Source organism: Antechinus flavipes, chromosome 5, assembly GCF_016432865.1.
Source record: "Antechinus flavipes isolate AdamAnt ecotype Samford, QLD, Australia chromosome 5, AdamAnt_v2, whole genome shotgun sequence".
Taxonomy (NCBI): domain Eukaryota; kingdom Metazoa; phylum Chordata; class Mammalia; order Dasyuromorphia; family Dasyuridae; genus Antechinus; species Antechinus flavipes.
This window is the reverse complement of record NC_067402.1, coordinates 1,646,630-1,670,807: the sequence shown is the minus strand read 5'-3', so window position 1 is coordinate 1,670,807 and position 24,178 is coordinate 1,646,630. Positions and strand designations below refer to the sequence as shown.

Genomic DNA, 24,178 nt, shown 5'->3' with positions numbered 1-24,178 from the left:
GAAGAAGGGAGAGGGAAGGGAGGGAGGAGAGGGGGGAGGAAGGGAGAGAGAGACACAGACACAGACACAGAGACACACGGAGAGAGGGAGAGGGAGAAAGAGAGGGGAGAGAGAGGGAGAGAAAGGAGAGGGAGAGGGAGGGAGGGAGGGAGGAGAGAGAGAGAGAGAGAGAGAGAGAGAGAGAGAGAGAGAGAGAGAGAGAGAGAGAGAGTGTTATTAAAATATGAAAGGAAGCAGCAGGAATTGGGGGAAAGGGAGAGACTGAAGCTGATTTCACTTTTGGCAGAGACTGCAATTGGGCTTGGCCCACGGGGGTGCGGGAAGCTCGCTGTCAGCTCTCGGGTTCTGCACATGAGCCGTGCTCAGTCCAGTTTCTCTCCCGGCAGAAAGGTCCCATAGCTTCCGTAGAGGCTCGGGAGGCTGGGGGCTCCCCAGCCCGCTCTCAGCCCCCTTGGCGCTCCCCCAAGCGTTTTCGCTCCCCCAGACATTGGGTCGGCGCTAGGCACCAACGAGTGGGGGGGGGCACGGCTGTGGTTTCGGGGCTGGGCGAGTGGAGTTCACACGAAGGCGTTCCAGGCCAACGAGGTCTCGGGTCTCGGCCTGAGGACCAAACTTGCCAGTGTCTCCCGCGTCTGCTTTTGGGTTTAAAGGCAGAACTTCCACAGCCTCCTTTCCCTTTCCTCCCACCTTCCTCGCCGCTGAGTCTTTTCTTCTTTGGGGGCTCCTAGTGCGTGGAAACAATGAGGGCCCAGCTCCTCACACACAGGCGCGCTAGCCGGGGAGAAGCTGCTGGGAATGGACCCTCTGCACCTTCAGCTCTCGGCCCTGCTTTTTGTTGGGGCGAGGAGGGGGACGGAAAACAGGGAAGGAAAAGGCTGTGACTGGGCGTGCAGCCCAAAGAGAGAGAGATCCGAAATCCCTTTTAAACTAAGTACCCCCCCTTCCATCTCTCTCTCTCTCTTTCTCTGCCTCTCTATCTCTCTGTCCGTGTATTTCTCTCCCTCCCTCCTTCCCTCCCTCCTTCCTTCCCTCCTTCCCTCCCTCCCTTCAGAGTTCTAACTCTATCAGGTTTTAAGAAATGAACTGGGAGGAGGCAGGGGAAGAGGGGCAAAGGGGAGGAAGCCGGGAAATATTCAGGGACAGTAGTGAAGATCCCCAACAAAGAGGCCCTGGGCCATGGACTGAGGCAGGAGCCAGGAGTTCTGGAAAGCCCGGAGTCTTTTCGGGGACCCGAGGAATGGGAAGACCCCTGGCCCAAGGACATAGTGAGGCCCCTGTGGCGCCAGATACGGGAGGATGGAGCGTTGGCCCTCCCGCTGTCCCAGGGCTCGGAGTCTCTGGTTCCTTCACATTTTCTCTTGATGCAAATGGAAGGACCAGAGGCCTGGGTCTTGCTTCCCTTTTGGATTTGCCTTCTGAAAGTGCGTTTTAGGTCGGAGGGCTTCAGAAGGTGGGCTTGTGGGAGCCGTGGGAGCCCAGGGAGCCGGGGACAGACGAGAGACATGGAGCCGGAGGTAGAGGAGGAAAGAGGGGCTCCTCCGAGACTGGCTCGGGGTTCTTTCCCGCACTGCTGTCCTCAGCCGCTGAGGACATTGTGTGGCCCAAGGAGTGGGATGGGTGTGCCCCCCGGGCTGTGACCCCACGAAGGGGCTGCCTCGTGGGCTCCCGCCCACTGCCCAGCGTGGACCTCGTAGCCACGTTGGTCTCTGAGAAGGAAATGTTTGCTCTTTAGCTTCCCCGTGAGCTCCCCGACATGTGGCGATCCCCACTGACCACCCTCTCTCCGGGAAATGAAAAACTTTGCTGTTCTCAACTGGAAGGCCTAGGCCTCTCCACGCCAGCCCCCAAGCTCCTGCGCCCCCCCCCCCCAAACTGGCGCCTTAAACCCTGAGCCAGCCTTCCAGTGCGAGGCAGTGTCCGGGAGTGAGCCTGCGTTCCAGTGGGCGTCTGAGAGAGCCGAGAACGAGGGCGTGAGGGTGGGGGTGGGGGACAAGCTCCTGCCAGTCCCTCAGGGAAGGCCCCCTAACACTGCATGTGGAACACATCTCTCTCTGGGTCTCTCATCGTCACTCTCTGAATCTCTCTGTCTCTCTTTGTCTCTCTGAGTCTCTGAGTGTGTCTTCCACACGCAAACACACACACACACACACACACACACACACACACATTTTTTTCTTTTCTTTCTTTTTTTTTTTTTAAAGCCCAGCTTTGTCAAGGAGCTGAACGGGTTGGGTGAGTTCTAGTGTCGCTGCTCCCGACTGCTCTGGCCAATGGAACCCGATCCACCCCGCTGTGCGTAAGCGCTCAATTAAGGATTTAACCAAGGCTAGGCTGCGTCCCGCCAGCAGTCTGCCGGAGTCCGAGACTCCGAGGCTCCCAGCCTCCTTGCCGCCGCCGCCGCCGCCGCCGCCTCTTTTCTTCCTCCTCCTCCTTTTCTTCCTCCTCTTCCTCCTCCTCTTCCTCCCCCTTTTGCACTCCCGCCCCCCCCCCCTGCACTCCCGCCTCGTCCTCCTCCTCCTTCTCCTCCTCCTCCTCCTCCTCCTGTACCCCCGCCTCCTCCTCTGCCTCCTCCTCCTCTGTCTCCTCCTCTCCCACAGCCATGTCTGCTTAGACCGAAGCAGCCCCAAGAGCGAACTGGAGCCTTCGCCAGTGCCGCCGCTTCCTCCTCCCGAGCAGTGCCGAGCCTCCGCCCCCGCGGCCGCAGCCGCCTCCTCCTCCCCGCCGTCGGCGCCCGCACTATGACCGGGGTATTTGACCGGAGGGGCCCCAGCATCCGCTCCAGCGAGTTCCCCGCTCCCTTCCAGACGGCCGCGGCCATGCACCACCCGTGCCAGGAGTCGCCCACTCTGCCGGAGTCCTCGGCCACGGACGCCGACTATTACAGCCCGGCGGGGGGGGCTCCGCACGGCTACTGCTCGCCCCCGGCCGCCTCCTACGGCAAGGCGTTGCATCCCTACCAGTATCCCTACCACGGCGTGAGCGGGGCCTCGGCCGGGCCGCCGCCGGGCACCTACCCCGCCAAAGCGTACGCGGACTACGGCTACGCCGGCTCCTACCATCCCCAGTACAGCGGGGCTTACGGCCGGGCGCAGAGCTCCTCGGGCCAGTCAGGTGAGGACCGGGCCGAACGGGGGGACAGCCTGGGAACGGGCGGGGGCTGGGGAGGGAGCACGAGGCGGCCCAAGAAAGACCGCCGGGAGAGAAGGAGGTGCGCAACGGGATGACAGCCGAGGAGAGGGCAGCCCCCAGACGGAGCCGCCAGCGGCCGAGGGCTTCTGCTCGTGGGATGCATCTATGGCTAGCCCCCAGCCTTTGGGGAGAAGGTGGCTCCCCGCTCCACGGTGGTTGCCCCGGGGGACTTGGCCAGAAAGAATCCTAATCCCGGCAACTTTGAGTAAGGAAGGCTGGCGCTGGGGGAGGGGGGCGGTGAGAAACTCCGCTGCCCTGGGGGCAGTGCGCTCCAAGGAGAGCGCCAGCTGGGCCTCGGGCGGGTATCCGACCGCTGCGGGCGCCCAGCACTTTCCTCTTGCGCCCGGGGCGCGCCCGACTCCATCTACCCGGCAAAGGCCAGTTAGTGGGGCGCAGGAGCTCCGAGGACGCAGTTGACTTTTTGAGCCCAGCCTCTTGAGAAGCCATCTAACCGAGGTGTGTGTGTCCGGCCGAGGAGGTAGCGTTCGGGGCCCCCCCGCCCCCCTCCCACTCTCCTTTCCTCCCTCCTAATCTGGCTGCAGAGTTTGCGGGCTCGGGAGTTTGGGCGGCGGCTCTGCAGTTAGAAGTGGGGGGTCTTTGTGGGGAGGTTTTTCTTCTGGGTTTTGAGCTCTTTCCACCCTCAGCACATGAATAATCCTTCTAATATTAGCATCCCCTGAGCTGGCAGAAGCAAACCACAGCCTTCGCTCGCCCTCCAGCACCTCCCTTCCCCCCCCCCCCCAGGAGCTGTGCCGAGTGCATATACCACACACACCCTATACAAATACATGCACACACAGCACACCGAACGTATGCACACACGGATGTGTCCGTGCACGGCCACAGCGGCCACCGCACACATACCTGCCGCACGTGAGTTAGGTCCCTCCCAAGCTGAGGATGGGACCGCGGAGAAGCTTATTTCTCGGGGGCGGGAGGGGCTCTGCTTCCTTCGCAGAGGGGGCTCTTTGTCTCCCGGTGCCTTCTCCCCACCCCTCGTTTCTGGCGTTGAACACTCGGCAGATCTCAAGACGCCCCAGAGGGTTTTGTTGTTTATTTTCCCGGCCTTCTCTCAGTTCCCTTTTCTAACGAAGACTCCACGTTCTTTGCAGCCGGCGAGCTGGGGGGGCCCGGCCCGTCGGCCCGGCCTGCTCTTCCCCACCCCCCGCTTTTTGCTGCCCTTTACTGAGCGCCGAGGAGTCAGCCAGGCTCGTTTTCTTTCACTGACTCTCTGTTTCGTTCATTAAATGAACGATTCCCGCCCCCCGCTTTTTTTTTTTTGGCCAAGGGCTTATTAAGTCTATTTGTAAAAGAAACCAGACGCATCTGTGTCCTAGCAGATCTGCAGGGAGATTATGGGCCTGGGATAATCGGCCCTCTGTCTGGGGCCGTCCAGCTCCGAGAAGGAACCCCGAGTGCTCGCTTGCGGCTCTGTGAACTCGGTAAACCTCGGCTCGCCGCCTCTGGGTCAGCGAGTGTTGGCTCCCAGGGCGGCGGCAGCGGAGGCCACGCCAAGTTCTGGACCCGTGTCCTACGGTGGCCCGCCCGGCTCCGGCCGTCCCGGCCACATGAGGGGTAGAAACCGAGAAGGTCACCAAAGAACTCCTGGCAGTGGGTGGACAAGGCCCGGGAGACCCCAGGTTCTCCGGACTGGGCAAGGAGACAAAGGGGAGGCGGCCCGTGATCCCTCGGGCCTGCCCCGGCCTCCCTGCCACTTAAAGGGGGTCAGGGGAGTGGGGAATGTCGGGAAGAGAAGCTTCGGCTCTGGGCCCGGGAGGCTCTGGCGGGGCCCCGCGGCGCCCCTTTCCCTCCAGGCTCGGGAAGAGGAGGCCAAGCGGCGCACAGGAAGCTGCCTCCTTGCCCGGCGGGGCCTTAACCCGCTCTGCTTTTGACGGTTTAGACAAAGACGCCACGGAGCCGGAGGTGAGGATGGTGAATGGCAAGCCCAAGAAGGTTCGCAAGCCCCGGACGATTTACTCCAGTTTTCAGCTGGCTGCCCTGCAGAGGCGGTTTCAGAAGACCCAGTACCTCGCTCTGCCCGAACGCGCCGAGCTGGCGGCCTCTTTGGGCCTCACGCAGACGCAGGTAAAGCGCCTGGGATCCCAAGCCCGGGCTCCTGACCTCTGACCTCGAGCCGCCGCCCTCCCTCTCCCCAGCCCCGACTTAGGTCCACAGCTGGACCGAGGGCAGAGCGGTGAGAGCCCAGGCGCTGCACCCTGCCTCTGCTCACCCGGCTGGCACCTCTGGGCCATCTCTGTGGCTTCCGAAGCCTTTGCAGGGCGATGGCAATGCTGCTGGGGGCTCATCCCACCTCCTGGCGGTTCCCCACCCCAGCTCTAAACGAAGGGGCCCTCCTCCCCTGCAGCTGGCGGGACTCGAACAGTCTGGTGGAGCGGACCCGGACCTGGGGGGGGGGGGGGGGCGGCTCACTGTGTGGGTGCAGAAACAAAGGAACAGCCCTGAGCTGGAGCTAGTCGGGCTTCCTAGCTGCTGGGAGAAGGAGCGTGGGGACACTGGGGTCTTTGAGGCTCAGACCACCTCCTGACACCGCCCCGCTGAAGGACGAAGACAGTTCCTAGCGCTCCTTACCGGGGGCTGGGCAGAGGCAGCTGACTGCCGCCCATCTCCTGCCCCACGTGTCCTTTTGTCCCTCTACCCTCTTGCTCCCCTCTCCTCCTCAGAACCTGACCCCTCAGTGCCCGGGTTCTTTTCCCCTGGGGTTTTCCGGACCCAGAACCGGCTCCGTGCAGCCTCCTGGCGCTTGTTTTCTCCTTTCCTCTCTCTCCCCCAGTCATTTTGGTGACTTTCTGCAAATCGATTGCCTTTTTTCTTTTAATCCGCTCCCTCCGCTTTCCCACGCACACGGAAATCCACCTACCCGCACCGGCAGCCAGCAGAAAAGAGGCCGTTTCCCCCTTTTTTGCTCTCTGGCTTCTTTTCCTGCCCGGGACTTGGGTGGGAGGAGGAACCCCGGGGATCAACGGGAGGGACTGTCTGAGTCCGAAGGGAGGAGGAGCGGGATCCAGGAGCTTCTAGGTCTCGACCTGTAGCATTTGCCCGAGCCGGGAAGCTGACGCACCCGGGAAACAAGTGGAGCCCGGGTGGAGCGCCAGAAGTAGGCCTACAGAGCCAGGTGTCCTGAAGCTACCGAGGCCAGAGAGAATAAAAAAGACCGGGAGAAAGGGGGAGAGGCAGGGAGAGAGGCAATAATGACGCTCTGGCTCCCAACCCCTAGCTTTGTACGACGCGGGCTCTGGCTGGGCTGAGGAAGGAGGAGTAGGAAGGGGAGTGGGAGTGGGAGTGGGGGCAGAGGCGGAGGCACACCGCCCCGGCTGGCGGATGGGAGGGAAGGGGAGGCAGGACTGGGGTGTTTGGCAAAGGCTCACCACAGACCTCAGGACGCTCCTAGAGCCCCTCGTCATTGCTGCACTTGTTCCCCCTTCCAGGTGAAAATCTGGTTTCAGAACAAAAGGTCCAAGATTAAGAAGATCATGAAGAATGGTGAGATGCCTCCAGAGCACAGTCCCAGCTCCAGCGACCCCATGGCGTGTAACTCTCCGCAGTCTCCGGCTGTGTGGGAGCCTCCGGGCAGCGGGGCAGCAGCTCGCTCCCTGGGCCACCACCCTCACGGCCACCCTGCAGCTTCCAATCCGTCCCCCGCCTCAAACTACCTGGAGAACTCGGCGTCCTGGTACCCCGGGGCCGGTTCCCTGAATTCCCACCTCCAGCCGCACGGCTCCCTACAGCATCCGCTGGCGCTCACCTCCGGGACGCTTTACTAGAGAGACGAGAGCCGAAGCAGACCCCTGCCAGCGTGCCAGCCGCTCTGTCTCTTTCCCGGACGTCCGTGTTTTGCTGTTTTAGGAATATTAAAGAAAGGAATGCGTGTGGGGAAGTGTTTAAAAGCCAGCAGCCGGAGCCCCGATTCGTGTGTAAAGCTTGTGCATGTAAGTTATTGCATTTCAAAGGACCCCCTCCCTTTTTTTATAGACAAACTTTTTGCGCATCCGTGGACACTATCAATGGTGCCTTGAAATCTATGACCTCAACTTTTCAAAAGACTTTTTTCAATGTTATTTTAACCATGTAAATAGGTGTAGATAGAGGAATTAAACTGTATATTCTGGACAAATAAAATTATTTCCACCATGAACACAATGTCTGGGGAAATATTCTTTCTGACTTCCCGATAATTGTCTAGAAATATTCATGAAAGCAATTGTAGGCTGGAGTGGGGGGAGGAGGCGGGAGAGAATTCTGAGAGTCCTGGAAGCGCCCCTGGGAAATATCCGGCCCATTTGGGTCCTGGAACACAGAGATCTGTCTAGTGTAGAGGCCACGGGTTCCGCCGTCTATAACTTCGTTGGGACATTGCGCTGGGTTTTGTTTTTTTTTTTTGTGTGTGTGTGTGTGTGTGTGTGTGTGTGTGTGTGTGTGTGTGTGTTTTAATTTCTGCCGCATAACACGTACAAACAGAGAGGAGCTTAATGGGGTTTAGAGATCTGGCCACATGATCCCGACAGATCTTGTCGAGCTTAACCTCGAACTAGCTCTACTGAAGGGAAGTTCGGAAGCTGTAATTCTCCCTTCCCTCCCGCAGTCCCCCCAGCGGGGCTGCGCTGGCGGCCGTTGAGCCCTCCGGAACTCGGGACTCAGCACAATGAGCACCGCAGAGACGGAGGCAACCAGAGCAATTAGGCAGATTACGCGAGGCCCCAAACGAGCTCGAGAGCCGAGCAAAGAATAAAGGTGAAGGACTACTTTGTCTCTGCCTGGAAAGATGAGGAGAAGGGGGAAGAGGAGGAAAAGGAGGAGGAGGAAGAGGAGAAGAAGGAGGAAGAAGAACAACAAGAAGAAGAAAACGAAATAAGAGGCTTCAAGTATTCTTAATGTTTTATTTTTAATGATCACATTATTACATTACTGGTAATATTAATAACAACGCTGTGCAGGAGCTCTTTCAGACAATGGGAGGGGACAGCTGGGACCAATATTTCTCAGGTCTCCCGGTATCTCATCTAGGCCAGTTGTCCCGGCAGTGCTCCGGCTACGACATTGGGTATCCGAGGGAACACTTTTGGCAGACCCTCATTGGAGAGGAATTGGAGGAGCTCTCTCTCCAACGAGGAGAGCAACATTTCCCCGAATTCACAGCTGAGGTGGCTGGGCAACTGAATCAGGGCACTCCAGAGTTGTCATTATTAAGGATAGAATAATATAGGTAAGGCTGAAGTCCTTTTTATGACTGATTCGTTAAGAAATAGGCAGCTTGGAGCTTGCCCAGCGCTTTGGAAAAGCAGATGCCCCCGAAGCAAAAGCTTGGCTGGAAATGGGGTCAGTGTGGGCCCCATGCCTGTGCCCCTGCTCCTTCTGTCTTTGTCGGGTTTTGTCTGTCTGTCTGCTTCTGCTTGTCGGCTATCTTTATTCGTTCCTTTCTCTTTGCCCGTTTTTTTCTGCCTGCCTGTCCGTCTTGATCTGTTTTTACTGTGTGTGGCTCTGACTCTAGCGGCTGCACAGCCCACTATTTCCCAGTCTCTACCTGGGCCTGGCACCAGCCGTCTCCCATCCTGCCACCTGGGTTTCCCTGCTAGCAAAAGAGACTTGCAGCTCCAAAGTCGCCATGGCAGAGGTGAAAGCAGTCAGCCAGTCCCTGGGCGGCAAGGGCTGGCAGGGGTAGCTGTCCTTGGTTGATTGGCTGGTTGTGGGTGATGGTGACTCTTGGTGGTGACGGAGATAGTTGAGATGAGGCTTGCACAAACATCTCCATCCCCCCTTTGGGTTTCTCCCAAATGGGAAAGCAGGTCCTGAAAGACTGGCTTGGGCCTGGATGATGATGGGTCCCAGTGCCAAAGCCCTCACCTCCTACTTGCTCACCCTCCAAGCCCTGTTGCTTCGGGCCCTGCCTCTGCCCTCGTGGCCACTTTCTGACTCAGTCTCTCTCCGTTTTGCTCCTGGCCCAACCTGGTTTAAGCAAAAGCTACAGAGCTCTCCAGTTGGGATTTATCTAGCTTTGTTTCGCTTTGCCTTTTTTTTAGTCGCGTATTATTACGGACATCAGCCCTTTTAGCGACTTGGGCAGGAGAACAGGAAGCTTGGAGGCCCTGGCAGAACAGTCAGAAGGAGGGCTCACTGAAGTCCGTTCACAAAGCCCGAGGGCCACCTTCTCCCCTCACTCTTCGTTGCCCGGGCATACAGGAGCTGCTCCCTCCTTGGTTCCTCAGAACTCAAGTGACTCGTTGACGCCCTGGCCCGGGCCAAGCTCGGACCTGATTTGGCAACACTCAGAAAGCGGGAGGAAGGACACGCGGACTGTCCTCCCCCACCGCCGGGGAAGGCTGGAGGGAATTTCTATGGCACAGGGGCAGGTGGAAGCCCATTTTTCTCTCCGGACTGACTGGGGACCCGAAGTCCCTCCCGCTCTGTGTTGTCTGCTCCAACCGTGCAAGGGTGCGACGGTGCGGGTGGTGTTCCCGCGTGAAACACACACCTCGCCCTTACTGGTGTGACCAACCGCTTTCCGTTGTCTCTTTGGACACCAGATTTTCCGTTCTGGTCCCCACCCTCCCCTCCATACGCTCAGCCTCCCCTTCTGCCGCCTCCCCTTCCCTTCTCTTCTTGCTCTTGGGCTCAACGCCCCCTGCTCGGGGCTCTCCAGGAGCACAAAGAAAGGGGAGGGCCGGGAGGGGGTGCGTTTCTTAGCCCAAGCTGGCGCTTCTGCGTGACCCTGAGCGAGCGAGAGTCGAGGGGACCGCGGTTCGTCGGGAGCTGGCCGGCCGCGCGGGCCCTGCCAGCTCCCGGGAACCAGGTCGCGGCGGCCCTCCCCTGCTCGGACTTGGCCGAGGAGTGCGCGGGGCTCCTTCGCGGCCCTGCAGGTGTGGGGGGTTGGGCTAGTTCGTTGGAGTTTGTTCTGATTTCCTTCTCTGATCTCCTTTTTGTCGCTCCCCCCCGCCCCCAGTTTTTTGGCACGGTCCGCGAATGGGTTACAAAAATACTCCGGCAGAAGCGCCGGGAGACCGGCCCCCGGAGACAGCGGGGACAATGAGGCTTCTCCGGGAGGCCCCGGGGCCCCTGGAGTCTCCAGCAACTAGACTAAAAATAACCCGGTGGCGGCAAAGGCTTCTTCCCAAAATATCGCCAGGATGTGGCTTCCCCAGCAGGGCCCGTGTGTGTGGAGCCCTGTCTCATTCCCTCCGTCTCTGTCTCGGGGTGTCTCGGTCTCTCTGCGTCCGCGTCCTTTGTCTCTTTCGCTTTCTCGGGTCTCTCCCGATCTCTTTCATTATCTCCCCTTCTCCCTTCCAGCCTGTCTGAAGGGATCTCGTTGCTCGCCAGCTCACGTCGCTGTGGGTTGAGGTTGACACTGTGAGGGGGAGAGAAGCCCAGTCATGCCGTGGCTGTCCCCACCTGCGGCTAGGGGCTGGCTGGGACGCCTAGTACCGACCCCGCCGAGAGGGGGGGCGACCGCCCCTGCCCACTCCATCCTGCTCCTCTTTCCAGTCTCCCCGCAGAAGGGGGCGCAGAAAGCCCCCCTCCCCTTCTCCCCGGCCTTCTTTCATTGAAAAGGGGGAGCAGGAGGCCCAGAAGGAGCCGAGCCGAGCCCCGCAGGGCCGAGCAAGCCGGAGGGGATTAGCCCCGACCCCCCAAATCTCGCGGGCGGGGATCGGATGAACTCCTTTTGTTCGTTCCTCCCCGGGCAGGCTGGGCTGGGCCGGACTCATTCCGGCTTCCTTTCTCTTGCTGCGCTTCATTCTGCTTCCCTCCTCCGCCCCCCCTTCCCCGCCCGCGTCCGCCTCGGCTCCCTCCGAATGGAGCCGGGGCAGCCCAGGGAACGGAGAGGAGCCGCATTCCTGCGGGTGCCAGGCGGCTCCAGGGCTGAGCCGCAGGCCCCGAGCACAGCCCCCCACCCTGGCCTCGGCCTCCGCGCCGGGCTCGCTGCTGCCCTCCCAGCTGCCGGCAGCCGCCCCTGGAGAGGCACCCCGTTTGGCACAGACCTCGCCCCCGGGACGCGAGGCTGGATCCGAGCCCCCCCCTCCGCCCCCTGTCCCGGCGCTCCTTCTCTTTGCCTCGCTCCCTGTTTTTCTGGTTCTCCGTCCCTTTGTTTCGGTCCGTTTCGGTTCCTCGGGCCCTCCCTCGGTCTCGGTGTTTGCCTGTCTTTGTCCCTCTGTCTCTGTCTCTGTCTCTGTCTCTGTCTCTGTCTGTGTTTCTCGCACGCTCATACATCGGGTCAAACACGAGTCCAATTTCAAACCAAAAGCCCAGTGGCTCTCTTTTCTTTCTCTTTTCTTCCCACTCCCCAGCTGGTCCCAATTCCACCCCCTCCCCAGATAGTGCTCCCCCCTCACTTAGCCTCAGATGCCAGCTCACCACTTCTGGTACCTCTGATCCCGAGATGCCTTCCGGCTCTCACCACTTCCAGCCAGTAACCCCGAAGGTCATCCAGCCAATGAGGGAGGTCGACCTGGGCCCCCTCTTCCCTTCTCGCATTTAGATCTCCCCTGCTGTCTGAGCCAGGGCTTTGGGGTGTCAGTAGACATCTACTTGTGGTGTCCCCGCACCCCCATCCAGCCCTACTTCTGTTTAGGGTGAGGGAGGGCCCTCAGCAGTTTCCATTCCCTACACAGTGGACAACGGGACTGGCCGAGGCCACTTAGCCTTAGTCAAGAGACTTGCCGGGAGTGAAGGAGGGAGCTGTGGGGTGGAAGAAAGGCATTTCCTGGGTCCTTGGGAATTTGGTCTGCTTCCAGCTCCCCCCCCCCCATTCCCCTCTCAAGGAGTTTCTGAGATGGGGCATCTCGGGACCTGAGCATGGACTTGACAGGAACAGTCCCAATTCCTTGATCACCACGTCCTCCCCTCAAGTCCAGGAGGGCTCACAAAAAAGTGGGAGGAAGGGGAGAGTGGGAGGAAGGGGAGAGCCTGACCCGGCCTTTCTCTAACATTTCTCCAAAATAATATTCCTAGCCTACCTCCACTCCACCTAATTTGAGGGGGTTGGGACTATGTTAGTGGGCTCCAGAAAGTCTGTCTCTTTGTATAACTATGGGGAAAATGAAAGAGGGAAGGAAAAGAAGGACAGGAGAAAAGGAAGAGGTAGGGGAAGGAGATGAAGAGAGGGAGTGAGGGAGGAGAGAGGGAGGGAAGAAGATGGAAGGAGACACAGAAGGAGAGGAAAGGAGGGAGAGAGAAAGAGGGAGAGGGGGAAAAGAGGAGGAAAGGGAAGAGAGGGAGGGAGGAGAAAGAAAAAGGAGGAAGGGAGGCAAAGGAAGTTTGAGGAGGGGGAGGGAAAAGTAGGGAAGCAGAAGGAAGAGGGAAAGGGAGGTACCTAGAACAAGGAGGTGGATAGGGAGGGAAGGGAAGAAGGAGAGAGAGAGAGAGAAGTAGAGGGAAAGGAGGAGGGAGCAGAAAGAGGGGAAAAGGATAGTCCTCTCTTTCCATCATATGGGAGGATCTCCCAGAAAGTGGGAAGCTGCTGTACAGGCTAGGGGCCAAGAAGAAGGCTCCTGGAAGTTAGATGGCATTGACTGGGGCCTGGGAAGGAGCCCCAGGCTGCCCAGGATTTCAACAATTTTCTTTCCTGGCCTTTGTTCTCCAGAGCTTCTGATTTACTTAGAGCTGGGGAGCTTCTTCCAGCTTCCTGAAACAATTTTCTTCTGGTGTCAAAGCCACCCAAAAGTCTGTAGCTGACGCCCTGGGAGGCTGGCTCCGTCGGTCCCAGGTGCAGCCGTCCCCACCCTCAGTTGTCTACCCTCAGCTGAACCTCCCTCCTAGATTGCACAGGGACACAGTACCCAGAACAGTGGAAGTCCCAGAAATAGGCCACAGGTGTGCTCTGGCAAAGGCAAACAGTTGACTCTTGAGATCAATTTTCAATGCTCCTTGCTCCCATGTCCTATCCTAAGAAGACCGGTTGTAGAGGCTGCTGGGGTAGGGATATGGGGGCTATGTCTCTGACTGCTGTGTCTTTTGCTATAAGGAGGTAGGGTGGTACTTGGGGTGCCCAGACAAGGCCAGCCAATGGCCTCAGGAGCTCTGCCTGCACCATGCCAGAGGAGAGCTTTCCACTCCAGTGGCCTCCCTCTGCAGAAGCACCAGAATGCATTAGTGTTCTTGTCCCCGGTGGAGGTGGAGGGGCCCTGATGGAGAGGGAGGGGGTGCCTTCCCAGATCCTTATGACATTTACCTTAAAAGCCTCTGACTACTTCCTGGGTGGATCTGCCAGGGTCGAGGGTCTGCCTGGTTGGTTTCAAGCAGTAGAGTGCCCTCTTCTCCTACACTGGCTCAGGCTGAGCCTGACTGCCCCACACTGAGGAGGCCCCCTCCGCAGTGGGGATGGTCTCTTGTGAGGAAGGAGGGAAGAGCCTCACACCTCCCGCTGACCCTCCCCCCCCCCAGGTATCATTCTAAGCCAGGCGTAGGCCTTCCCCTTTCCTAGTAATCAGAGCCCCTGAAGGTCCTAGCTGAGAACCGTGGGGGAGGGAGCTCTGCCGCCTTGGCTGGGAGAGCCCCTGAAGGAAGGGCACCAGGGGCTCGGCAGCCAGCCCACCTCTCCGAGATTCTGTGTTCAGACTCTACCTTAGTGAAAACCTTATTTTTCCATTTGGGTCTTTCAGGACCTATGGGAAGGGGAAAAGTGTGGGAAGGAGGGGCACAGACCCAGCGGCCCCACCTGTTAATGCCATTGGCAATTCCACAGGGGCCCCAAACACTGAAAAGGTCCCTGACTGAAGGGTCTGCCAAATGACCAGCCAGCCTAGGGTTTGGCCTGGAGCAGGAGAGGGGGAGAGTTTCTGCTTTGAAAGTCCCAAAGGGCTGGCCGGACAGAAGGGCCGCTGGGAAGGCCAGAGCAGCAAGCGGGCCCTATTCCAAGTGGCCGGGCGGGCCGGGGTGGAGGGCAGGTGCTGCACGGCCAGGGCTCAGCTTCCCAGGGAAGGAGCCAGGGAGCCCAGGAAAAGAACCCGGAGCCCGACCGTCAAGGCTGAACCCGAGAAGGCATGCGAGATCCCGAGAGGGAGTCCGGGAGCCCGGAGCTAAGGCTGGACCCTCAGTGCCTCTCCGGGCCGCTGCGGGGAATCCCAGAGCCCTTTGTCCGGCCATTCCCCCTGCCTGCCCCCGGTCCCCTCCCTCCCCCGGGGCGGGCGCGGCTCCTTCCTTCCCACCCCCCACTCCCACTCCGGGCCTCCTCGAGTGCCCAGGAAATGAGAAGCGGCCGGCGGCAGCCGTGAGCAGCTCTCACAGCCCATTCGTGGAGCCAACGAGGGTCTCAACAATGGCTGAATCGGCCCTACTGGACAGTTTCCCATGTAACACTCCGGAATCATTACCTCGCGGGCTGGATTAGGATGCTATTATCATAATCTGGACGTTTCCAATTATCTGTAATTTGCAAAGATGCACCAGGTCCTGATTACAGCAGTGTGTGTGTGTTTTTATCAAGCTAACCATCACTAAACAGTGACAGTAATAACCGCTAATTTCGCTGGCGATATAAGAGGTGCTGGGCTGTGCGAACAAGTTCACACCTGGCTGTGCTCACTCAACCAAGGATGGAGGGAGCGAGAGCTGCGCCCGGAGGAGCCGCAGCCCCGAGTGCTCGGCTACTCCGCCAGCTCCGCGCTAGCGACCCCGAGCCGCGCCGCCTAAGCGCCGCAGGCTCTGGCCCCGGGGTAAGTGCGCCCTTCTCGCGTCCTTCCAGCTAGCCTCCGAGGCCGGAGGGCTCGGCCTCGGGAGCCTCCAAGTCCTTTAAGAGCTTCCGATCTATCCCAGGCCTCCGCCCCTAACCGCGGCCCTGAAAACCAGAGGGGAAGTAGTGGGGGTGGGGTAAGGAACGGGATGAGGACACTGAGGCAGGGATCGTGGAGGCAAGGAAGGCCGGACCTTCTGCACAAGGTGCAACCACTCTCTGTGTGTGTGTCTCTGTCTCTACCTCTGTCTATGTCTGTGTCTGTCTGTGTGTCTGTCTGTCTCTCTCATATCTGTCTCGGTCTCTCTTCTCCATCTCTGTCCCTCTCTCTGTCTCGTTCTCCATCTCAGCCTCTCAGCCTTCTCACTCATCCAACCCCCCAAACCCTTTTTTCTTTCTGTCGAGACTGGATGTGTGATGAATGACTGGCTGATAGTCTGGGGGCCTCTGGTGCATGTGGTAGTGGAACAGGGAACCGCTGCTGATTGGGCACTTCGGGCTGGACAGCTGGCTCCGAAGGCAGATCGGGGTTTCTCTGCCTGGCCAGGTTAAGGCTGCCGCTCTGGCCTACTCGGTTGTGACTGGGCGGCCACCGGGAGCCGCTCCTGAGGGCCGTGTCTGCTAGATTCCTGGATCTCCTTTATTCTCGCCCCAAAGGCTAGAGACCTCCAACGGAGCCCCTCCCATCCGTACAGTTTGACTTCCGTCTCCCGGCTGGCTCCCAGTGCAGGGGCTGTTCTTAAAAAGCACCCATTTCTTTGGCGAAAGCCTGCTCCCCACTTCCTCCCACCCCCCCTCTTTCCAGGTCGCTGCTTGAGGCCTGCCACAGGGATAGGTCACAAGCTGGTCTTTTAGACGGGTGGACGTTCCTGTTAGTGCACTGCCCCAGGCCACAGCCAAAGTGTCTCCCTCCCCCTCCCCCCAGCTGTGTAGAGGTTGGAAGAGCTGCTCCCAGCTGTCCATAGATGACGCTATTTCCCCGGGCTCTGGGTCGCTTTCCTTGGTTCCAGCCCGCAGCTAACGAAGGGAAAGGGATGGGAGAGCAGCGAGCTCCTGGGAAGCCAAGAGATCTTGCCCCCGGAAGCCAATGTATAGTGGCCTTCTCCTTGGCCTTTTTGACCAAGCTGTGTCAAGAGACAGTGAGCCCGACGGAGGTTTGGGGTAGCAGGCCAGGGAGGCCCTTCTCTCCTCCCCACACAAGGCCATCAGCTTTTTAAAGTGACCTGCTGTTGGAGACCGAAGGTCCTCTTTCAACCAAGGCCAGGAGGGCCGCTGCCTCTGGGTACCAGGGTTAGCCAGGCTTACATCTTCCTCGCCATCCTGGACCTCACCGTCAAGGGCTTTCCAAGGAATTAGTCATTCATCCCAGTCCCCTGATAACTCATGAGGTTCAAGGAGTCCAGGGCCGGGTCCTCTCCATTCTTGGGTTGAGACTACAGACCCCCAGAGGACAGATCCCTCCCACCCGCCACCCATCTCCAGTCATTCCACTCCAAGAGAGCAGCAACCGTTGTGATATAAACCGTTGGTGAAGGAAGAAAAGAAGCAGGGAGGGGAGAAGAAAAGGAGGAGGAAGCAAGGACTCAGAGCAAGAAGGAAACAGAAGGGAGGAGGAAGGCAGAGAGAGAAGGAAAGATGGAGGGAAGAAAAAGGAAGGCAGGAGGAAGGGAGGGAGAAAAGAGGCAGGGAAGGTTTCAGAGGACCAGGTCCTTGGAGCTCCCAGGAGCTCACCGGGGTCCGGGATGCCAGGCGCTCACAGTGGTTTGGCACGGGGCTCCTGTTGGTTTCATGTATGGTAGCTAGCTTTCTCTTGAACGTAATTTGAATAATTCAGTAAAAGCCCACTAGCAGCTGTACTTCTGCAGCCTCTTCCATTCTTTTCAGCATTATAATTTTGGTTAATTTTCAATTTTAGGTCCTACGTCTCTGCAATTTGTGTATGAATAACAGAATAATTTCCCTCTTTTGTTTCGCCTTTCCTGTTCCTGAATCTAAATAAAGATGGCTTTTTAGTATTAAAAGTGGGGGGAAATTACAGGTAATTATCTTTGACGGTAAAAACGCTGTAATCAGCGGGCTACATGAAAAATTACTCTAATTATGGCTGCATTTAAGAGAATGGAAAAAAACCTTCTTGTGGATAAAACCCTTAAATTGTCCCCAATGTCTGCCTCAAATTGGATGGCACTGCAGCTGGAGGCTTTGTTCCGCCGTGATCCTGGGGAGCGCAGAGCCCAAAGTTTCACAGTGGGAAGGGGGGAAAAGAAAAGAAAACAGTTTTCCTAATGGAACAATGCGAACGGTAGAAAATGACGAGACTGATCGGTTTTAAACCATTCTGAAGCCTGACTGCGCGGGGAAGTTCCGCAACAAAAAGGGAGCGGGTCTCTGGGTAAGTAGTCTTTGCTTTGTGCCTAATTATAGGGACTGTCCTTTTGCGCGGCGGCGGCGGCGGCGGCGGCGGTTGTCATTAGCCTGGGGGGAGCCTGGGAGAGAGCGAACGGCCCATTGACTCCTGATCAATGGCGCCCGGCATTCAAGGCTCAGGGTTTGCAGGCCGCCCAGGGCTGCCGGAGCCATTCATTCTCGCAGTATGGGGCTGGCGGTCGGCTCTGCAGACCAAGGCCTTTGCAGTGCCCTTGCCTCGAGAGCTTCCCACCCTCTGCTCCGGACCCCCAAAGAGCCTCAACTCAGCCTGGCCGGACAGCGTGACTCCCCTCCCCCCGCCCCAGGCCGGCTGCTTAATGGTCAAGGGCTCTCGGCCCGGGAGAGTGTAGACCTGCCCGAGCCAATTCTCGGCTTCCACTCGTTTGATTTTAAACACACAAGAAGCTGTTTGGGGGGGGGGGGAGTCGGAGAGTGGGCGCTTGGGGGAGGGAGGGAGGGAAGGGGAAAAGGCAGGGACGGAGGAGGGGGAGGCGACCACCTCTCTGCTCCTCTCCTTCCCTGTTAGATACAGTCGCGTGCCTGATTTAAGTATGGCTCCTGATTTTCAAAGGTAGAAACGGATGGGGGACCGAAGAATGAAAGGGAGCGAGGAAAAGGGGGGAAGGGCAGGGTGGGTACCGAGGCCGTTCCGAGGAAGCAGTGGTCCCCCACCACGTCCCCTTTCGGGCGCCTGTTTTGCTTTTTTGTTTTTGTTTTGTTTTATTTGTTATACAGAAAACTAGTTTCTCTTAATGGAGATAATAGGGAGGTCTTTTTTTAAATGGGGAAGAAAATAGAATGTGGGGGCGGGATGGGGGAAGAGGGAAGAGAGGGAGGGGGGAGGGAGGATGAGGAAGGAGGAGGAGGAGGGAGAGCGAGAGGGAGCGAGAGAGAAAAAGGAAAGAGAAAGAAGAGAGAGACGAGGAAAAAAAAAAGGCTACTCCTCGGCATTTTTGTGGCTTTTACTCCATATATGAAAGAAGACAAAAACATACAAAGTCTCTGTACAGCTAAAATTCAACAATATATACAGAAAGTTTCTCGTTCCGAGCGCCCCAGCGCGCTGCTCCAGGAATGGGGGCGCCGCGGCCGCCTCACGGACTGAGCCTGGCCAAGTCACGGGTCGGCAGGGGGTGTCGGTGCGCTGCCCTCCGCCTTTGCTCTCGAGTTCAGGGTTGGGAAGGGAGCGGGGACGGGCCTAGGGAGCCAAGGTCTGGGGACGGACGGCAGCTCTGTCTGGCCGGTCCTGCTCAGGCCCCTTGGAGCACATGCATCTCCCCCGTGTCGGGCCGCTCCAATGGGACTGACAGGCTCAGAGCATCTCTCTCCAGGCAGGAAGGGGAGGAGGGCAGGGAGAGGGAGGTTGCTAGCGCCTGTCCGGGATTCACAAAATCCACTCGCAGGAGGAGTGCAAGCAGCTTTTTGTTTTTTCTCGTTTTTCGACGGGGGGCGGGCTTCTAAACTCCGGAACCCAGTGACGGCCCCGCGCCGGGGCCAAGGACTCTCCAAGAGGCTAGAAAGTCCGGAACCAGTTTCGGCCGGCAGAGCCCAGCGGAGTGCCCCAAGAGGCAGCCAGGCAGACCGCGTGGGAGTCCCTGGGAACTGTGTGGAGACCTGGGGTCTCCCCAAGGCTCCAGCCCCTTCAGTGAGGCTACTGCACCGGGCGAGGGGAGGAGAAGGGGGGGAGGAAGAAAAGCCAAGCAGGAAAGCCCGACAGGCCTCCCGGTCCCCGCCTGGCCTGCTTGCCGGTTAGGGGACCGAGGGCCGGGAGCTCCCCAGCCCCGGCGAGGGTGGCTCCTTTGCCAGCTCAAGGCGGCGCCTCGGGGTCACATCATCTGAGGTCTCTGCATTGTGTCTTGGTGGGGAGAAGAATACCAGGGAGAGTAGCCCGGCATGTAGCTGCTGGGGGGCATATTGACTCCCTTGGCCGAAGCGGAAACGTCCCATACGGGAGGCAGGGCCGGCGAGCGAGGAGACAGGGCGGCGGAGCCCGCCAGGGGCTCGCTCTCGTGCGGATTGCTCCCCTGTTTTAGCAACTTCTTGAACTTGGAGCGTTTGTTCTGAAACCATATCTTCACCTGGAAGCAAAAGGCAGGAGTCAGCCAGGAGGTGAAGAGCAAAGGCCGGGCCAGCCCTCCATCCCCAGAGCAGAGGCTCGGGCCTCAGAGCCGCGGCCCAAACCCAGGGGCCCCTCGCGACCTGGCCAAGCCCAGACAGGGAGAGGGCAGAGACAGCGAGCGAGCACTGCGGTCTGAGGGTCCCGGCCTTTGGGGGCCGCTTGCTCAGCTGAGCTCCTTCCGCTGCTCTGATCTCCCTCCCCGGCTCTGCTCTCCTTGCCCCCACGTGCATTGTCTGTGCACAGTGCCCAAGCATCCGTGAGCCCTGACAGCACAGGCCTTCCCTGGGATTCTGAGGACGGGGTCTTTGGGGACAGATAGGTGGGCTCACGGTGAGTCAGCGCCTGAGGGGCTTCGCTCACTGGCTGGGACAGCCTCTGATCGCCCATCCAAGAGTGACAGGACTGGCTGAGCAGGGAGCTCAAGTCTAGCCCCCTGGGGAAAGGAGCAAAGGGCCTCTCTGATCCCCTGCCTTGGAGAGCCTAAAGGCTAGGCCTTTATATTACACGTATATAATGTGTATATGTGTGTGTGTGTGTGTACCTGTGCGTATGTGAAAATATATGGATGTGTGTGCCTAGGGACACAAGGCGCACAAAGCATCTGTAGATGCCCACAATTATACAGACACACACGCACACGCTGGGCTGTGGGGATTTAAAGCCAGCACACATCCACACACTAGGCACCCCTGCACACAACACGGACACTCCCAATATGCCCGAACATGGGTACCAAATGCACACACACTCAGCCTCTGGACTGGCCATCTCGCAACAAGTGGGGCTTTTCCCTGGCTGGCAAAGCCGAGCCAATTGCCCCAAGTGGGGAGGCAGACTGGCCGCTGCGCCCTCCTGGCCTAGGCCTCAGCCGGCCCAAGGCGGTTCCACACCGGCTTCTGCAAAGCCTCCCGGCGGCCTCGCGCTAGGTGCGGCCCTCGGAGCCCCCTGCCCGACACCCGCCCATTCCGATGGCGCCGCGCTGCCCGCTTCTTACTAGCCGGCTTGGCCGCCTTCTAGGCAGCTCTCGGAGTCTCCTCAGTCCAAGAGCTCCCGGATACCCGTGCCTGGCTCTCCCGCCAAGGCAGTCCTCCCTTTCCTCCCGGATCCTCGGGATCCAAATTGAGAAGTCCGCCCAGTGCGAGGGCCGGCGCCCGGGAGCCTCCCCGCGGGACAGCGGGGGTCCAGGAGCTGCCGCGAGGGTGCTCGCCGGCCTCTCTCTCTTGAAAAGGGGAATCGGTGCCACAGCTGGGCGCGAGGGCTCGGAGCGGAGCCTCGTTAGCTTTGCCCGATCCCCTCCATCTGCCAGGGAGCAGGCTGGTTGAGGCTTTGGTTTTGCCCAGCTCCGTACGGGGATGGCTCACTTCGGGAGGCAAAGCGGCGCCTTCTCAGGCCGCCTCCCGGCTTCCCTCCGCTCTGCCTTGGGCGCCATCGCCCGCTCTCCACTGCCACCCGCCACTCGAGCTTTGTCACATCTCTCGGCGCTGGCTGGGGGTGGGAGGCGGCGGTGCAGACCTGGACGCTGGGAGTGAAGTGGCGGACGGGGGAGAGGGCGCACACCAGGCCGGGCCAGGCTCTCTCTCCAGTGCTCTTCGGTTGTCTACACCCCCTAAATCTTCCCTTGCACCCCGGCCGCCAGGCGGCATGCGGCGGCCCCAGCCACATCCCTCCCCAACCGGTCTTCTCCCAGGAGGCCGCCCGCGGGCGGCCGAGAGGGCTTCCCGGGGCGGAATTACCTGAGTTTGAGTCAGGCCCAGGGAAGCCGCGAGCTCCGCTCGCTCGGGCAGCGCCAGGTACTGGGTCTGCTGGAAACGGTGGTTCAGAGCCTGCAGCTGGAGACTCGAGTAAATGGTCCGAGGCTTCCGAATTTTCTTGCCTTTGCCGTTGAACCGAATCTCTCCGTTTTCAATGACCGTGGTTTTCTGTTGATCTGTAAGCAAAAACCGGAGGGAGCGACCTATGGGAGTGATCCTCGGGAGCCAGTACGGGCCGTCCCCAGAGACCTCGCTCTCCCTCCCGAGGTCTCCCAGAGCCACAGCCGGGCTGCAAGAGCTCTAGTGCTTTGGTCGGCTGCATCCTTGCAGCCCCGGGGAGCCCGGGCGCTGCCCACTGCCGAGCCCCTCCGGCTAGACCAAGGCCGGGCCGGGGAGGTGGCCGCATCCAGGCCGCCGCAGGGGTGGGGGGCGCGCGCCCGAGGCTGCTCAGGTCGCCGGCGGAGAAGATGCGAGCACGGTTGAGGGCCAACACGGCCCTTTCCCTCCTCGCCCCCCAGTCGGGTGCTCGGTGTTTGGGAGCTGCCCCCAGGGATTCTGCTCGGTCTCTCCGAGTCTGGGCTCAGGCCGGCGGAAGACGCAGCACCCGCCTTGCCTCCAAACACGCAGACCACACCCTCCCCCCCGTCGGCTAGAGGGTCTACCCCGAGCCCGAGGTGCTGCCCGGCTGCGCTGAGGGGCCGAGGGTGGGCAGCACCGGCCGACTTGCCCGCCGAGCCCGCCTTCCAGCCGCCTCGGAAACGCTGCGGCCGAGGCTGCTAGCTCACCTCCTGCGGTCAGGGGCTAACAAAGACCGCCGAGTGTGCCCCACCTGGGGGCCAGCGAGATCGCCAGCGAGCCCGTGGGAACTTTCCCCAGTGCCGCCTGGCACAAGAATCGGGCCCGAGTACCCTTCCCAGCCCGGGTCTTCCCTTCTCGTTGTCTTCCGGGTAGGCTGGCGGCCGGGCTCCGCAGACGAACCAAACGATCCTGGCCGCCCGCGGCCCCGCGGAGCAGCCAGGCCGGCTCTGGCGCCCTGCGGGAAGCCCTCTCTCTAGTAGCGGCTATGACATCGGGAGCACGGAGGAAGGCAAGCACGAAGGGCGAGACGGCGAGAGGACCGGCAGGAACCGAAAGGGGCCCCGGGCCGGACCGAGAGCGTGTCCGTGGGGGGAGGGGGGGAAGTGACTGAGGGTGCGTGTCTGCACCGAGCCTCGGAGCCCGCAGCCCCCGCAGAGGCACGGGTTTGCTCACAAACACGTCTGTGCCAGGCCCCGGAGAAGCGCCGGTGAGACCCTAGAGGACCCGCCCGAACAGGGGAGAGGCCAGAGGCGGCATCCCGGGAGAACCGGAGAGATCTGGGGCTCGGAAAGGCCCACGGGCAGAGAGGCCGCAGACCGCAGGGCGGGCAGGCGGGCAAGCAGGTAGGCGAGGGGCAGGCGGGGCAGGAAGGCAGGCGGACGCGAAGAGCTCGGGGAGGCGTCCGGGACGCCGGGCTCACCTGGGTCGTCGGGCCGCGTCGGGCCGGCCGAGCCGCTGTTGTGATAGGCCTGGAGGTAGGGGCTGTGCTGCGAGTGGCTCATATAGGGGTAGGCGGCGGCCAGCGAGCGGTGGCTGTAGGCGCCCCCGCCGCCCCCGCCGCCGCCGCCGCCGCCGCCCGCCCCCGACGAGTAGGGCGCTCCGTGGTGCTGATGGTGGTGGTGGTGGTGGTGGTGGTGGTGGGAGCCCGCGGCCGCCGCCGCTGCCGCCGCGGCGGCGGCCGCCGAATGCAGGCAGTGCAGCGGGTAGTGGGCGCCCGCCATAGCCGGCGAGTTGGGCGGCTGCTGTGCCGCCGAGTGCGGCTGCCCGGGCACCGGCGGCGGCGGCGGCGGCGGCGGCGGGGGCTGCGGCTGCGGCGGCGGGGGCGCCTGCGGGGGCGCCTGAGGCGGCTGGGGCTGCTGCTGCTGCTGCTGTTGCTGCTGCTGCCCGAACTCCATGAAAGCCGACTTGGACGAGTCCTGGGTGTCCAAGCCATCAGCCATCGTGGTCATGGTCATCATGAAAACTTTGGCGGCCGGAGGGAGCGCTCTCCTCCCCGGCGGCGGCCGCCTCGGCCTGGGCCCGGCCCCCCCGGGCGGCGGCGGCAGCGGCGGCGCTCGTTGCTCTCGCCTCTCCAGCCACCTTCGCGTGGGGATCCTTGCAGAGGTGGGGTCGGGGGGCGGCGGCGGCCGCGGGGCGCGGGGTGCTCTCCCTCCGCTCGCCTTCCCTGGGCCTCGGCCCCGCTCGGCCTCTCTCCGGCGCTCTCTCCTGTGCTCTGGCCTCCTCTCTCTCGCTCCCTCGCTCGCTCGCTCCTTTCCTCTCTCCTTCTCTCTCCCCCCTCTCTCCCCCTCTCTCTCCCCCTCTCTCCCTTTCTCTCGCTCCCCTCGATTTTTTTTAATAGAAAGAGATCTAGTGAGCGGGGCCTTGTTAACTAGCAGGGAGGAGGGGGAGGGCTGGCAGAGGAGCGCAGAGGCGAGGGGGAGGGGGCCTGCGCTCCCCCGTTTCCCCCCTTGGCTTTTCGGGGGCTGGTGCCGTTTAAGGCAGAGATTTTAAGGTGGATTCTGCGAAAGTTGCGCTTCTGCTATCAGACTTCATGCAGACGCCACGAGTCGAATGGTTTGTCTCCAAAGGGCAGCGCCTTCCCATTGGTCATTCAACCCCTGACGTCACAAGCGCACGGCTTCTACTGGCGCCTGTGCCTCTGAGTTCTTAGCCTACCTTCCGCCAGCCCAGCGCCAGCGAGAGCGGCCCCTGGGCGCACCTCGGTGTGGGGCGCTCTGCTACCCTCCGCGGAGGCTGGCGTGGCGCCGCCGAGCCCCCGCGCCTCGGCCCGCGCCCTTAGCTGAGCCCCGCAGCCCGCGCGAGAGAAAGAACGCAACCGGGCCACTCCCCGGCCTCGCCCCTCCCCGGCCGAGGGCCTCACCAGCTTCCTTAGCCCGCCCGCCTCGGCCCCCGCCCTCCCTCAGCGGAGAGTAGATGCTCAGCGAGGCTTGGCCTCCC

The 24,178-nt window shown here is 60.7% G+C and overlaps 2 protein-coding genes and 1 long non-coding RNA gene across 3 annotated transcripts in view; 2 read left to right on the top strand and 1 right to left on the bottom strand.

The window, feature by feature from the left end:
* Window positions 1-2,576: 2,576 nt before the first annotated feature.
* DLX5 (distal-less homeobox 5) lies at window positions 2,577-7,347 on the top strand. Its single transcript, XM_052001628.1, has 3 exons — window positions 2,577-3,111; window positions 5,090-5,274; window positions 6,636-7,347. The coding sequence occupies exons 1-3, from the start codon at window positions 2,739-2,741 to the stop codon at window positions 6,969-6,971; spliced, it is 894 nt and encodes a 297-aa protein (XP_051857588.1). The 5' UTR covers window positions 2,577-2,738; the 3' UTR covers window positions 6,972-7,347.
* Window positions 7,348-15,773: 8,426 nt separating this feature from the next.
* Window positions 15,774-24,178, top strand: part of LOC127564527 (uncharacterized) — a 46,947-nt gene continuing 38,542 nt past the window's right edge. The window contains exon 1 of the long non-coding RNA XR_007954288.1: window positions 15,774-17,258. This is a non-coding gene — a long non-coding RNA (uncharacterized LOC127564527). The remainder of the gene's footprint in view (window positions 17,259-24,178) is intronic.
* Window positions 18,241-23,521, bottom strand: DLX6 (distal-less homeobox 6). The gene is made up of 3 exons (XM_052001108.1): window positions 22,662-23,521; window positions 21,146-21,339; window positions 18,241-19,371 (listed from the first exon to the last, which is right to left on the bottom strand). The coding sequence occupies exons 1-3, from the start codon at window positions 23,197-23,199 to the stop codon at window positions 19,120-19,122; spliced, it is 984 nt and encodes a 327-aa protein (XP_051857068.1). The 5' UTR covers window positions 23,200-23,521; the 3' UTR covers window positions 18,241-19,119.

Coding starts and splice junctions, on each gene's coding strand:
- DLX6 (XM_052001108.1), bottom strand. CDS start 23,199: ATGATGACCATGACCACGATGGCTGATGGCTTGGACACCCAGGACTCG. Junction 21,340..22,661: donor GACGCGGCCCGACGACCCAG/GTGAGCCCGGCG, acceptor TTTTGCTTACAG/ATCAACAGAAAACCACGGTC. Junction 19,372..21,145: donor TGGGCCTGACTCAAACTCAG/GTAATTCCGCCC, acceptor TTTTGCTTCCAG/GTGAAGATATGGTTTCAGAA.
- DLX5 (XM_052001628.1), top strand. CDS start 2,739: ATGACCGGGGTATTTGACCGGAGGGGCCCCAGCATCCGCTCCAGCGAG. Junction 3,112..5,089: donor GAGCTCCTCGGGCCAGTCAG/GTGAGGACCGGG, acceptor TTGACGGTTTAG/ACAAAGACGCCACGGAGCCG. Junction 5,275..6,635: donor TGGGCCTCACGCAGACGCAG/GTAAAGCGCCTG, acceptor TCCCCCTTCCAG/GTGAAAATCTGGTTTCAGAA.